The sequence below is a fragment of the Centruroides sculpturatus genome, unplaced genomic scaffold (genome assembly GCF_000671375.1).
Source record: "Centruroides sculpturatus isolate CEXI.00-Female unplaced genomic scaffold, Cexi_2.0 scaffold1383, whole genome shotgun sequence".
NCBI lineage: Eukaryota > Metazoa > Arthropoda > Arachnida > Scorpiones > Buthidae > Centruroides > Centruroides sculpturatus.
Genome location: NW_019385663.1, coordinates 42,604 through 59,063, shown reverse-complemented (window position 1 = coordinate 59,063; position 16,460 = coordinate 42,604). Strand labels below are relative to the sequence as shown.

At 30.1% G+C, this 16,460-nt stretch overlaps 1 protein-coding gene across 2 annotated transcripts in view; it reads right to left on the bottom strand.

Annotated features, from left to right (window-relative positions):
- The window catches only part of LOC111641009 (pre-mRNA-splicing factor SLU7-like), a 35,204-nt gene extending 19,059 nt beyond the window's left edge, over positions 1 to 16,145 (bottom strand). Inside the window, exons 1-5 of one of the 2 annotated variants that reach the window (XM_023387115.1) lie at positions 16,085 to 16,145; positions 13,638 to 13,775; positions 8,572 to 8,719; positions 3,677 to 3,757; positions 2,262 to 2,426 (exon numbers count right to left, since the gene is read on the bottom strand). In XM_023387115.1, coding sequence (XP_023242883.1) covers positions 2,262 to 2,426; positions 3,677 to 3,757; positions 8,572 to 8,719; positions 13,638 to 13,771 — 528 coding nt within the window. In that variant the 5' untranslated portion in view covers positions 13,772 to 13,775; positions 16,085 to 16,145. Of the gene's footprint in view, positions 1 to 2,261; positions 2,427 to 3,676; positions 3,758 to 8,571; positions 8,720 to 13,637; positions 13,776 to 15,553; positions 15,664 to 16,084 lie in introns of those variants that run through there. The other variant, XM_023387116.1, reaches the window with a different exon arrangement.
- Between the last annotated feature and the right edge of the window lie 315 nt (positions 16,146 to 16,460).

The following is a 16,460-nucleotide window of genomic DNA, read 5'->3' as shown; positions in this document are numbered from 1 at the left end:
CAATATAGAAACTTCTCAAATTTTTCAAAAATACTTAATTTATTGAAAATTATATAATAATTTAATTCAAATCGATTATAGTTGAAACTATTTTGACTTTAAAAATTAAACTTTTTTCTCCACACTTACATTTTAAACTTATCATCAAACAAATGTAAAAATTTCTGATTTCTAATAGAAAAGGATGATTCATACTAATTGGATGATAGGTAGTTTTGTATATTATATAAATATTATAAATCATAGCTTATAATTCTACTAGTCAGACTGATATACTTTCAGGCAGACTAATTTTAGCATAATCAGATTAAATTATTCTAATTTATATCTGTTGGATCTGTTTTGAATCTGTTTTAATTCATTACTTCACAAATTTAAACATGGTAATCCTCAATCAATTCAGAAATATTTATTCAAACACTTTTATTTTTGCTATTCAATTTAATTACATAAATTTAAAGCAAGCATTCTGTACAAAGAACAAATTTTTCTACAAAATATCATTTAATTGCAGTTTTATTATTATGTATTGCTGTTCAGTTCATCAATCTGTGTTAAAATCTTGACCGAACAATTGTCAAAAATCAATCACTTTAAGAAAAATGAAAATTATAAATGTTTAATTATCTTAGAGAGAAATCAGACTACTAGTTGTACCGTAGAAAAATTTGTCTCATACCATCTAACTATTTTCTTTATAATCTTCACATTTGTCAAATTATCACCACTAAAAATTTAGAGATTTTTACATGTGATACAGCAATTTTACAATGATAGATGCTTTTTTTTATCATTATTATTTCTGAATCATCATAGTTTATTGATTTTACTACAGATATGTCTTTCTCAGAAAAAATTAAGAAACATTAATTATGAATTTCCAAATTTATGTAGTTTACTGTATCATCTTTGCTTACTATTTAACATATATTTTTGTTTAAATGTACTTCTATATCAATAGACATATGAATTAAATTTTAAAAAAGTTTATGCATCAATCATTTCTTGCAACAATTATTGATTTCCATATTTAATATATAATAATTTCAAAAAATTCAAAGTAATAAAACTACACATTTTTAGTTAATGTTGGATTTTTCTTTTAACTTTTTAACACGGTTGTGGAGTTGGAGTCAGAGCTGGAGTCATCAAGTTTTGGTGTTTTAGTCAGAGTCATCACAAAATCCAGCGAACTTCGACTCCTTTTTACTTTCCAACTTGTTATGTATATAAAATGGAAAAGTATTGAAATCGTGTCGAATTTGACCCTCCAATAATTTTGCAAATCTACATATTCAGAGACTTCCTGAACCAAAAAAATGTCAAAGGGGAAAAATTTGAACACGTGTTGGCATCTAATTTGTTTAATTTTTTTATTCTCTGTTCTGAGATATTAAACAATATTTCAGAATGGGTAAATTTAAGAAACTAAATTTGTATAGCTTGTGTATAAAGAGGCATTGTTGCTACTAAATTTTGGTTTTTAATTAAAGGTCGACAGGGTAAAGACCTAGAAAAAATCATGTGTCATATCTCTAGTATGGTCAAAATTAATAAATATTTTACTTGTTATTAGTGTTCACAATCTTTTTTAAAATAAAACTCGTTTCTACCCTTAAAATTAAGTTATTTGTCATTTTATAATAGACAGTACAACCCATTAAGATGTTCTCACCTCAGCTGTTAGAATGTGTATGATAGCACAATTTAATTCAACCACTTTGAAAGCTTAATAACTCGTGTTAAACCATCCAACTCCAATTTAAATACCACAAAAGTTATTAAGCTACAAACAGGGTGAACAAAATCGTGCCTCACACACACAGTCCATACATACAGAAAAAAAAAAACTGAATTTTTTGCATATCTCTACGTCAAGGTGTCCCAAGTCCAAAAATGTATAAATTTGGGAGGGGTCATTTACCGACACCTTCCCTTTCCCTCTGTTATATATAACAGCTGGAAAAGTAAGTGTTATCGAATACATATTTATATATTGACTGTGTCATTACTTAGAAGAGTCTTTTAGCTATAGAATAAAAAAGTTCCTATGTTCTATTTTTATTAGAACTCTATTTATTGAATATTTTATTCTGAAATCATGTGATGACATCAGGATATCTACGTCTATTTTGGTAACAAGTCTGCCCCTCGTTGGAGTCGAATGATAAAGCAGTCAGAGTTGGAGTCAGAAGATTTTTACACGACTCCACAGCCCTGCTTTTTAAGCTTGTAATGATATAATATTTCTACAAATTTACCTCTTCGACTTTTGCAAATTCTTCCACAACGGCTTGATAATTTGCAGGGTCATATCCGTTCCATCGATCTCTTTTTCCATCGTAGTCCACATTTAAATCTGGCAAAATAACGTCGTCTTCGGCAATATCTTCATTTGTGAATTTGGCACCTCTTTGTCTTGGCCGCTAAAATAGAAGATAAAAAATTAGACACACACACTTATATACACAACCACATTATTGAAAATTCAAAGATTTATATTAAAAGCTAATCAATAAGAAATTTTAATAAATTTTTATTACTTTATTCATATTTATAACAAAGGAATTATTTAATTACTATTGATGTTAACAAAGCAAGTATAAATTTATTTTTCTGAGTATTGAGTCATTACATACTAAAATATACAATTTAGTAGTCTATCAAAAAAATGAATCATGCTATTAAATTATATTATTAATTACTATAAAACATGGTGTAATGACTTTATTATTATTACATTTTTATTAACAACAGATTTAATAAAAGTTACAATTGTAAAAAACAGGTATGTTTCAGTTAAAGAAACTCATCCACAAAAAACAATAATGAAATGCTCTTTTAATAGAAAAATCACTTAGGCAATTATCTGCATTAAATGTATGAGTACATAACTTATCATAATGTACAAGAGAGAATGCATCTCAATTTTATTATTAGTAAGCTTCCAAAAAAAATCAAGACACATTTTAAAAAATAAGCATGCAAAAATAAAATAAAATTCAAAAAGAAAATCACTAAAATGTACAACATTTTTTCAAATAAAATCTTAATATCTGAGTCTGCTTACAATGTTAAAATCGTAGTTGATAGGAACAAACAACAGTATATCATACAGAATAAATACAAATGATTGTCGGATTTTATCAAATTTTATTAATGCTATTATCAATAATTAAATTTAGCCTAGAGGCACGCATTACACACTGTATCTTGATAAATTTAATAATTAATTTAAAAGGTTCTAAAAAAAACAAATAGGTCCAAACTGGGATTCAAACCTGCAACTCCCACGTACCATGTGATTACAATGCCAGTTACGCTAATTGGATCTCCATCCAACCTTTCATTTCCAGAATTATTAATTTAGATATTATCATACTAGTTACTCAGTGATGACTGGAGACAACACGGTGCCAATGGCATATAACTCTGGCAATTGCCATATGCAATCAATGAATGTGACAATTAATAATCCATAACAACTAATCATCGTTAAATGTGATGGATTATTTTTTTCTGTGATGCACTCTTGCTGGTATCATTATGGGTTATTGGAACTATCGCGTACACTCATCTTGACAAGGTGATGACTAGTGAAAAGACTATTGTTATTGTTATTGCATAATTATTATACATTAGTTTCATTTAATAATTCAATAATTAAAGTTAATACCTCAAAACAGTTTTTCTTTGTATGATTTAAAGCACCACAGTTTTCACAAGCTCCTTTTCTGTATTTGGTGGTTTTCTTTGCCTGAAAAATTTAATTTTATAATAAATCTGTATGCTAATTAAGAATTATTATGAACATTAATTAAATAAACTCATTTTGAATAAAATTATATAAATTTTTTTCAGTAAAGTGAACAAGAAATAGTTATGCAACATACAGGGTGTTCCAACGAAAACGAAACGGCAGAAATATCGCGTTCGTCCAAGCAAATCGCTCGGAAACGAGAACATCTTTAGCAATAAAGTTTTTGCGATTCTGAATACAACAGAAAACAAAAAATTTTTAAAACTCATTCATTTTTTATTAACTAAACAAACATTCATTTTAAATGAAGTAACAAAAACTTTCAGAATCGTAAAAACATTCAGAATTCAGAATCGCAAAAACTTAATTGATGAAGATGTCTCCCTTGAGAATAAAATCGACCTGTCCGAGCGATTTGCTTGGATGAACGCGATAACTCTGCCGTTTCGTTTTCGTTGGACCACCCTGTATAAACAGTGCTCCACTATTTATATGTTTCATATTTGTATGTTTTTCATTTTTTCCAATATAATATCAAAATACGGTGGTGCCTCTTATAATATACAGTACAGTAGATCCCCCTATAAAACCGTTTCCTATAGTTACGATTCCTATAAAAATTGTGGCAGTATCCGTAAAGAACGGTAATAATAACTATTATAATACGTAAAACGTCATCGGGCAGCCGAACTACTTTCTTGCCGTCCGTAGCGCCACGCTACGGACGTTTAGGCAGATAAATCGAGTTTAGTATCGTCTGTATATATAATTATATATAAATTAGGTACTGTATATATAATTATATATTAACTTAATTTATTGTAACTTTATTATAATTAAATATATATTTTTCGCCGTCTAGCGTCACGCTACGGCGAGTTAGGCGACCTATCGTCTGTTTAGTACTGTAATTTTATACATTTCTTGTGAAAGAAACATTTCTTATTTAACGGCCATAAAAATTATTTATATTAATGATGTCTCCAAAGGTCAACGAAGTTTTCGCAGAAAAATAATATCAAAAATCGCGGCCTCTGTTTGATGCGCTGTTCCGCGACGAAATTAAGCTTTAGCAACGGGCGTAGTCGAACGGTACACACTCGGTAAGTAATCCTACAATTTTTTGTTTATAATGTAGTTTATACGGATTATTTTCAAAAAAATATATACGTATTTAGGAAATGTTGAGTCGAATTTGTCTAGAATCGATTAATTTTATGAAAGAAAACCTTACAAACAGCCGTAGTCCATAAACTGTGACTCCTACAAAATTGATTCATAAAGAACAGAACGTATCTACCGTCATATAGGGGAATCTACTGTACTTAATTTATTTCAGGTGCACGTTCGTTAAGTAAAAAGTCCATTATACATAACGCATTTTCCCACAGAAATACATGTTAAAACATATAATTTGTTCCGCAGCATAAAATACCCGTTCTGTACCATCAAAGCAAAAATGAAAATGCAGCAGTCACCAATTGTGCCGGGTAGTCAGAAGTTGTGGGAGGAGGTGGAGGAAGACTTTCTTCACACATTCATACAGATACAGACTTTTTACACATTGCAGCAGGTCTCTTTTTATAGTTTTTTAATCGCAGTCAGATTAAGGAGAGGCTACTGGGGCTCGCAGGGTCAACTCCTCTTGTTTCATCCTTTGTTTTTTTGGCAGCTGATTTCTTGAAAAACATATCCAAAGTGGTCTGTTTTTCTCTCTTCTTCAACACCTGTTGGAAATCACAAGCAAGGGTGTCATTGTACAGATCGTTAATCCTGTTGGCCTCAGCTCTGTTTGGATAATAAGTGTTGGTAAACTCCTGAACCTCGCCCTATTTGACAAGAAAGTTTTGTCAACTTTTACTCTTTTTTATAATTTCTTGCTTTGTTTCAATTGAAATCACCTTTCTGTTTTTTTAAAAGCCATGATTTGCACAGCACTTGAATAAATGTAAATACCCTGCACTAAGGTGATGTACGTAATAAACAAGTGAGCAAGCCAAATCCCAACGGGAGCTCTGTACTTCAGATATTCTAATAATATATTTTAAAAATACTAATCTATATATATAAAAATGAATGTATGTGTGTGTGTGTGTGTGTGTGTGTGTGTCCTTTATGCATTTCCACACCAGTAACCCGATTGCCGTGAAACTTTAAGAACTTGTTTAATATACTTCGGCGAAGGTTTGTGGAATAGTACGATTGCCATAAAACTTTTGAAAAGTTTTTTAATACACTACTGCGAAGTACATTTATCCTACGATGGATGGCGCGCGTTTACACGAGCATTCGAGCACTGTGTTAGATCGATTTCAAATTGTAAAGACCATTTTTCCCTTTTTAAAAAATATTTCTATATATGATTTGTGAACTGTTATTTACGATATTTGTAATAATTTTTGTTTAATCACTTTATTTCAACTTTTTTTTGCTAATTATGTATTCGCTCGAACTTTGTTTAAACCTTAACCGTATTCCGAACAACGACCGAAGTTGTAGGAGGAAATTCGCCTATATTACCGATTTAGGATCCTTCTTTCCCAAATTTTAATATCGATTCTAAATAATTTAAAAAGACGAATTACAATAAAACGGTTTATTATCCAACTATCAGAAATTTCACAACACGCCAAGGAAAAAAGGATAAAGCAATTAAATACTTAAAATTATAAAGTATATATAAAGATGAAGAATATCGCACTTCCAACAATCTCTGTAAGTATGTGGGTTTAATTTAAAGAATCCGTGCTTCTCACATGTATAGTACAGTACAACTGTATGTGGCCTGTTCACGCATGTGAAAACCTTCTGATTTATTCGTGTACGAATCAGACGGAAATGCAAAAAATATCGTGTATCCACAAGCACTCAAATAAATAAATAGAATTGAAACGAAACTTTGAAATATTTCCCAATTAAAATGAATAATAATTATAATAATATAATAATAAGTTTCAATAAAAATGATAAAATGTAAATTTAATTTTATCATAACGAGTTTACTTGAATTTCGTTTTTTCTGAGATCGCAGCAATGCGCGACGGTTAAGCTAGTATATTATAAAAATAGCAGATTGTCATCGGCAACGGCAAAAGAGTGAAAACATCATCCGCACTTGTTTGCAGAAAGTCCGTTGTTGGCAGCCAGCCATTGCTTGAGTCACGTAACGACCAAACAAAGTCCATAGTTTGCAGCGTCCGTTATTCGAGGCATACGTTATATGAGGCACCACTGCATTTTATAAAATATCATGCTTGGAATTTCTATATAGACAAGTGAAGATATCATTTTGAATAGTCTATGTTTGTGATTTTAATAAACTTTAATGTCCTTAATTATTATTTTAAAGAATAATTGTGATTTAATGGACAGAGTAATATTATATTTTCTAAAAATATAAACAATGCATAATAAACTTTTATCTCTATTAACAAGATTTAATGCTAAAACACACTCACTTTTTGTATTACTTAAACTGTTTTATACTTTCAATGACTAATTCTAACTTTATTATTGTCAACAATGTTTTCTTGTTGACACAAGCCATTTCTTACAATTGTGAATATATTAAAAAGATTATTATTTGAAACTATCTTCAAGTAGAATATCTCAATCATTCATCAATTTTTAATACAGCATAGTAAAGTTATTGCTCTATACCATAAGAAAAACCCTAAAGGTGTCAATTGCAGAAATGAATCAATATCTTAAGCAATTTCAATATTTAGCAATGTAAGAAATAAGTTTTTTTTTCATTTATCCAGTTACAAAATTTATTATATGAGTAGCTGAAATACAAGTAGACCAAGTCCAAATTTTCACATTGTGCTACAGAACAGATTATAAGATTCTGTGGACAAACACTTGCCATTATGCAAATGGAACAAGTTCCTCAGCCTAAGGTAAAAGCCTAAGAAACTCTATTATCCATTTGTATCATGGCAGATGTGTGTCGCAGAATCTTATAATCTACTTTGTACAAAAGTACACAGTTTTCTCAATGGAGAAATTTGAATTTGCTCTACTTGTATTTTCAGCCACTCACCAGAAATTAAACTTCATTAAATAGTGGCATTTTCAATGCAAAAAATATTGTAAATTAAACATTTCACAGATTTAAAGAGAAATTTGTAATATCAAACTACATTATGTAGAAGTCTGACCATATTATTAAGATTGTTTCTGATTCTTTCTTTTAATAGCTTACTTTAAACATTTATAATAATTAAATTCTTTTTAATTAAAAAAATCATAATATCCAGAATATAAACTGAATTTTACAAAAACAAATACAAATATGTCAATATGTAACATTTCAAACACTGTTATTTTCTAGGAATTATCATATCCACAGACTTCGTAATTATTAGCCAGTGAACGACTTTATTTTACCCAAGAAACAGAACAGACGCAAAAGATAATTCATAGCTAAATTGTAAGTATAACTATGCCTATATCGCCACAGAGTCCATATAAAACAACTGCAACTAAATTAATTAACGACAGACATATGGTACTTTAAAGTATGTATGAGAGAGGAAATTACATTATCTATGTCAACATACCAAAATATATCAAGAACATCATGCAAAAACATGATGCGAAGACAATTAACAAAACAATATTGAAGTTAGTTGTTAGATTAGGTAAAGCTGTTGATTGGGTAGTAATTATGAAGTCCTTAAACGTGATAATTCCTAGAAAATTACAGTGTTTAAACCAGTTACATATTAAGATTAAAGAAACCAAATAGAAGCAAAAGATAAATCGTAAATAAATACAAATAGTTTCTATATCTATATTAGACAAACCTTTAGTCTTCTAACAAAATGTTCTTTGATCTTGGTATAACTTTCCTGTCTTTCTGGCTGAAGTCGCTGATGTTTCAGAGTGGGACAAGAAGAACCAAAGTACCAAGGAGCAGTTGCTATATATTGTGGGATGTGAGGATTGATGTCTCTGAAATAATAAAATTCCCATCATGAAACTTTGTTTTAAAATTTTAAAGTTTAGAAAAAAAAATTTAACAACTTTTGTAGTTATTAAAAATTAATACTACAGTAGAATCCTGATTATCAAAGTAAATGTAGATCAAAGTCAACTTGAATTATCAAACATTCTGATAATACAGAATGTTTGGTTTTAAGTGATTGATTTAATAACAATATTTTTGTTTCTTTTAATATCATAATTAATATAAATTTAAAAAGTAAAATCTTTTTAAAACATCTAGAGTGCTTTTTCAAATAGTATGCATTGTCCAGCCAACATTTGTAAAGCAAACTGTATTGAAACTGTATTGTATTGTATTCCTTTTTCTATTTTCAGAGACTCTTTCACAATTCACTTGAATTAAACAAGCCTCGATCAATTTGAACTGTAAAAATATAATTGACATATATTAGCCCTTTCTAGTCTGATTTTCTAAATCTAGATCACAAGACTGTGCATTTGCACCTCATTAAAAAATGCTTAATTTTTATAACAATGTAATGGATCATTCAAAAGGTATATTTAACAAGAAATATGTTTTCTCTGAATAGTTTTACACTGTTTGGAATTTATTCACAAAAAATTATTGAAAACAGATTATTTTAACAAGAGCTACATATCCTTTGCTGTTTTCTACACCAATGAAATGAATCAATCATCTTTGGACATCAGTTTTGTCTGATAGACATTTAAAAAAATAAGCCCATTCATCTGTGTTAAAAACTGCCTATTGTTCTGTAGAGTCTCTGGCAAAACCATTTTGCATAGTCCTTCTCTCACACTTCGACATTTTAATCAAAGATTTTATTCTGTGCATCTTCTCAAGTATATGTTGAATCTTGTACGACCTAACTGCTGTGCAAATTGTTTGGCTTTTTCTCTAAAGAGATTTCCATCAACAAGAATATTCCTGTCTGTATACTATACAAATCAGTTCGGCATGCACATTTGCACATCTTGATATCTAGCTGCACAGATTTATGCATTCTTTTCTATTCGATTCTCTCCATGTTTTTCAGCTAGGTACAGCAAGTACTTAATGGAATGCCAGTCTTTCACAATTTCAGTTTTTTTTGCTTTCTCTGCAAGTTTTCTTTTTGAAGAATACATTTTCTGCTATTGCAAAAATTTTAGTTTTCTCTTGTGTGCCATTTCTACCTATTTCGAAATGAAAACAGTCAACATACTGATTATAACTGCTCACTATCAGCAATGAAAATGTCAACGTGCAATTCAAATATTACAGCAAAATTTATACAACATACATGTTTAGTTCCAAATAATAAGATAAACATAGACAAATTCAAATGTGATTGGTCAACAATGTAGTCATCAAATTATAAGTGTATTTGTTACATTGTCAAATTTTCAAATTTTAAAAAATAATTATTTTAAAATTCAAAGACTTGATTGGTCAATTTGCATTTAAGAAAAAAATTATTTTAAGCACAAAATGCCATTAAAATTTTTCCTTTATGCTATTCAATTAGAAGCATAATTCTATAGAATATCAATCAATTTCATGATGATATCTATCTTTGAAAATGCAAAAAAAAGCACATAAAATTAGACATGAAATAAAGTTGCTGGATTTAAATTTTAAGCTAGCAACGCATGATCTCGAAACTACTTTGACTTGTATGAGTAGAATGCAGAATGCATTGAGTCTATGGAAGTTAAGTTGAGACAATACTAAAATTTAACTTAGGGTAGATCAAGTTATTGAGAGTGACTGTATTATCTTTTGAAACTACAATTTCAGAAAGAAAAATAATATATATGAATTATATAAACAAATAGATATTCAAAAAGATATTTATCATAAGCAATACTCTTATGGAATTAGTGGTAATATATATTAAAAATATTCCATAATTCAGTATGTAAATATCTGTAAAATTCATTTTTTCTTAGTTCGAATTTCATCCTTAAAAGCCAGTTACCTTTTTTTTTCTTGATTATTTATTATTTCCTATAATACTTTCATTGACACAGCTAATGCTATTCAGATGTTACTACACAATATTTAATTTTTATTGGATATTGTAATTTTAAATTTTGTAATCAAAGTACTAATTTAAAAAAATAATAGTAATAATAATCACAACATAGTAATTTTTATATTAATTAATTAAAATTTAAGACAAAGCCCATTTAAATAGTCACCTTTCTATTCACTCTCATGTTCTAGAACACATCCCATGACAATTAATTAATTTAAAGAAAAAGATTGGGTCGTCATAAAATGTATTCTAGAATATGAAAGTAAATAGAAAAATGTATCTGTTTCAATGGTTTTTACTTCAATTTTGATCAAACAAAATATTAAAATAATGTCCTTGGAGTTAATTTGGAATTAATGAAAAATAAGTTACATAAATAACCTTTGACAATCAGACAAGAGCACAAAATATATTTTTGAAGTAGTTCATTTTTTTAAACTAAGAAAATTATAATTCATCGTGACAAACTTTTTGAAATTGAATCCTAATAGCAACACACATACAAGTTTGATAGTGAATGAATGAATTTAGTAATAAATTTATTCACTTAATATCAAGAACAGAGCATCTGTTATGATGTAATTTTTAAAACTTTCTGCACTAAGAGCACCAAAAAGGCTTTTTTTTCCAAGCACACTGCAAGTTCCACCCACAATGGACAATGCCAACATATCTGGGATAGCCCATTACCAAAAATGTACCTGGGCTCTTCTGTTATTGTCAAAATCTTTTATTTATTAATGTCAAATAATCTGCTATATTATTGGACTACAATAAGGCTAATTCTGTAATCAATTATAAAGTAATTTGTTTAGACGTAGGTGGTTAAGACACTATCTTGTAATAATTTTAATATTTACAATAAATTAATTTTTGATTTAGAATTTAATAGCTCTGGAAGCAATGGTCAGTCAGAGGTCTGGGTAGCATAACTGAAACACATCTGTACGCGAATCCACAACACTTGCACAGATGGGTAAACTCTTTTCTTCCAGAAATTCTAAATTAAAAATTAATTTATCATAATTTTTAAAATTATCATGAAATAGCAGCTTAACTGCATATATCCAAACTGCTTTATAACTAATTATTAAATCAGTCTTATTGTAACTGATAACAAAACAGATCATTTGGCATTACTTAAAAATTGAGTCAGTGGATTGATTGTTTATATAGCTTATCTATTATTTATTAGTTATTCATATAGTAAAATCCTGTTTAATTAGCTACTTTTTGTGACAAAAAGTTTAAGAAAATTGTGAATATTTTAAAAAATATTAAAACTTTAACAATAGATATAATATGTAAATAGAGTAAGACCCCGTTTAACACAGTGGATGCGTTCCTAGATGACAAAGCGCTAAACAAAACAACATTAAACAAGGTCATTTTAACAGAGTAAATAGAAAAAGGGGAACACTCCTACAAAAATAAACAAATTTTACTATAATTTTAAGTTATTTTCACATCAATTTTCATAATACAGTAGAGCCTCAAAAACTCGGCCTAATGTGGACCGAAGAGTAGCCGAGTTTGTGAAAATGCCGAGTTATCGGGAACGGGGTTAAAAAAATAAGTATGAGTGTTTTTTTCAGAAAATACTGTACTGTACTTGTATGTATTGTTTACTTGTGAATACAACATGGAATAAACTGCCCAAATACTCTTAAAAACAGAATAGTACGTTTTTTATGAAGGTATAGAGTTTTTACTACATGAAAATAAAAATTAATAAATATGCTGTGTACAGTAATTCACCTGATAAGACAGACCTCAGAAAAATACTTTATGAAACTTAAAGCTGTCTATGATAAAAATTAGTTATCTACAAGTATTTTCCCTGCCATGGCCGAGTTATCCGGAGTGCCGGGTTATCGAGTGCCGAGTTTTCGAGAGTCTACTGTAATGTATGTTAAATAACACACAAACATGTGCACACAGAATGTAAAGTTCATTTTTTGTGACTTTTCAGCAATTCTTGTTCTTTTGCAATAAAGTCGTGAAGTTTCAATTGTCGTTTTTTTCTTTTCTTAAGCATATGTTGGTAGTGAAAAATCACATCCAAAACGCATTGTTTTACTTTTGTACTTCTTTCAAAATCTGAATCGTTTGAAATCAATTTGATCAACAATGTCGGTTATCGGTTACCAAACTTTTTTACTAAGGCAATCTGTACAGAAATTTTTTGGTTTCTTCGTTTTCAGATTCTCAATTTTCCAATTCTACATGAATTCCTTGTTCTGCTAGTTTTTGAAAGTTGTCACTGGTAAGACTCTCACTGGAAACCTGCGGTAACTCCTCAATATCCTGCTCATCTACATTTCCTAGTCCTGCTGTATCAATTAGGTTGACAATTTGGTCAACCTAACGATACAGCGATAGACTTTTCTCATTGAAAATTCTTGAATACCTTCAGCCATTACTTCTTCCACACTTCGTTTCTGCATTTATCAGTTAATTCTTGCCAAGCTAAGTTGCTATTTCCTATGGCATTTATGATGTTATATTTTTTACAAAATTGTACGAAACACAGATTTAAAGAAAGTACACCTTTTTGCCACCTTTTGCTGATTGGTTTGTGTTTGCAAATAATCATATTATAAATGAATTAATAAAATGCCACAATAATTTAAATCGGTATAAATTTTGAGCTTTTTTAAGGCTTCGAGCAGACCACGTCATATCGAATCAGCGTCAAGTGGGATCTTACTGTAATTGTACAAATGAAATTATTCCTTTAAGTGTTTTACTCATTTAATGATCATTCATTGTGAATAATATAACTACCTTTTTTAACCTTTGATTATTAAATAACTCACCGGTTAAATCAATCAATTTTTTTATAACTCTTAGAAAAAAAATATAAATTTCTCCAAACATACCTTCCTTCTTCATCGACAGCAGCTGGAGCAGTACCTGCTTTTCTTGCTTCCTCTAATCGTTTAGTTTTTCTCCAATCATCTCTACTTTTTTTGGGTCCCTCCATGTCTGATATTAATCTCTTCTTTGCATTCATCTTGCTGTAAAAATTCAAAATCAGTATTAGAATTTAGTTAAATAGTTCTTTGAATTGTGTTTGTTTAATGAATTATAATTATAATAATAAAAAGGTACATTTTATTAGCTTTACAATCTGCTTTTATATCCATTAGTGATGTTATAGTAATTTATATGTTTTATTTCGTACATACAGTAAGGTCGTGTTTTAAGTTTCTTTTTAGAAAGATTCACATTAACAAACATTTCAAAATGAATAGCAAAAAGTTAAACATTAAACAAAACAAAATGAAAGACAAAAACAGAAGTATAAATGCAATATCTTAGCAGCATAGAATTGCAATTGCTAATAAATTTAAATTGTACAATGCTCTGATGAAAAAAAACTAGCAACTATTTTTACTGATTTGCAAACATTTTTTTTTTTTTACATTTTATACAGAGAACACATATCCAAAAAGACAAAAATAAAAATTCAGGCTAGTTCTCTATCTCCAAACAAAAATTGGAATTGATTCAATGCATCAAATTCGGTGAGCATCATGTGTAAAGCATTAAAACAAAGTAATTCAAAGTGGATAAGACAAAGTGTTCGTACACTACAGTCGACTATAAAGACCCCACCAATTTTGTGTTAGCTCTAATTATAGCTAAAATGCACTTAAACTAATTGAATGCGAGAGTTCTGAAAAAGTGACATTTAACTTTAATCTCACAATATTTACAGATACAATTTTTGCATCCAGAAAATATGTCCAGTCAAGAAAAATCATACCATCGCTTGCCGTCCTTATACATTGGAGATACAATCACATGACTAACTAAAGATACAGTCACACGACTAAAACAGTTTACTGCAAGCAAAATATCCCACAATAAATGGTTCTCAGAAATTAAAGTTTGGACCCACCGGCATCCAAGCGAATAAAACCGCCAAATGCCGGCAGCCGACAACAAGTTCGTACCTCGCCAACGGGCAGGCCGAGCAAAGTTTTTCGGGTTTTCTTCATGTCGGTAATGCCTAAATAAAAGCCAGTTTCCCATATAAGACCTCCTGGAATGGGTTGTGATGTGTGGACGAATGCATTCTCCCTCGGCAGATCACCGACACGTCACGGCAACAGGCGCTATATAAAACCGAATCCAGTAAAGTTAGGAACATTCGAAAACTTCACGGAGCAGGAAATTCAATTTGCACCATTTCCAAAGAAATCGACAGATCAAAAAAAGTCGAAAACATGTTTAAAAGGAAACAAAAGGAGCAATCGAGAAAGAGAAAAAAGTTAAACAGTACGACTTTTTAACAGATATTTTTAACAGTACGACTTTTTAACAGACTTTTTAACAGTACGACTTTTTAACAGATACGGGCGACCGACGACAAGACTTCCGCCTTCCGACTTCCTGCCCGAAAGTCGACACCGAGTCGGTTCGAAACCGAACCGGTTTCAAAGTTTCAAGGAATGCTTTATCCCATTTGGTAAAATTGTACTTAAGTGCAAAAGTCGGTTTTTAACACATATCAGTCTACCACCTAGTCTACACGCGAAGCACAGACGTGTGCCCAAGCGGGGGCGAGCTCCCACACCCCGCAAAACTACATAACATCGAGTACGCCAAGAACAGCCAATAGGACCACTCGAAGCCTGTGCAGTCACGTTGGCTAAATACACGAATGTTATAGTATCGGAAGTACCGGGACTATCTAGATGCACTTTTACCGCTCATTCTTCGTAAGTGAAGTCTACTGTATATAAGCTTATACCTATTATTAAATCCTTATACATTAATGTTTTCATACACTCCCGGTCACACATCAATATACATATAACAATTTGTCAAATATTATATAATAAGTGCACATAAATAAATCATAGGATATTTGTAAAACAAAGATTGGAAGGATAAAAGTGATAATATCTCTTAGTTTATAAGGACGACTTCACTTAGAGTTGATAAAATACAAATGAAGGTTAACTTCCAGATACGTATACAGTCATGGCCGCTCATCTTTGATTCCAGCAAACAAAAGAAACAGTAAGGACGCACGTTCTAACCTAACCTAACCAATTCTAATAAATTAACATAATTATCACCAACCAAATTATTAGAATTAGTTAGGTTAGGTTAGAACGTGCGTCCCCACTGTTTTCTTTTGTTTGCTGGAATCAGAGATGAGCCGCCATGACGGTATACGTATCTGGAATTAAACCCGAATGAATACTTGGACGTCACTTGGGTCAATAACAAAAGAAATTGATCAATTTTACTTTTTTGTGAAACTGTGCTTATTATTTATTACGTACATAAAACAACTCACGAATTTACTAACCTTTTCTTTCCTTTCGAACACTTTGAAATGCTTAGAAATAAACAATAGTAGCGATTACGAGAACGTCGTTTAAACGAGCAGCAGTGTTGCCGGACGAGAAGCCGAAAAAATCCTAGAAAACAACGAGCTGCCCCCCGGTGGTGTATCTGTAAACTACAAACGAATGATAAAAATTTTTGCCGATTTAGTACTATAAAATTTATAATAAAATCGTTTATTTTTTATTTTCTTTGCTTATGATGTACGTAACACGAAAAAGCATTAGTATCGTGTCAAATTTAAACTGTCGTGTTTTTTCTGTAAATCTCTCCACGTTTTGAGACATTCTGATCTCAAAAAAAAATTTTTAAAAATCGTAAATAATTCAGTAGATGTG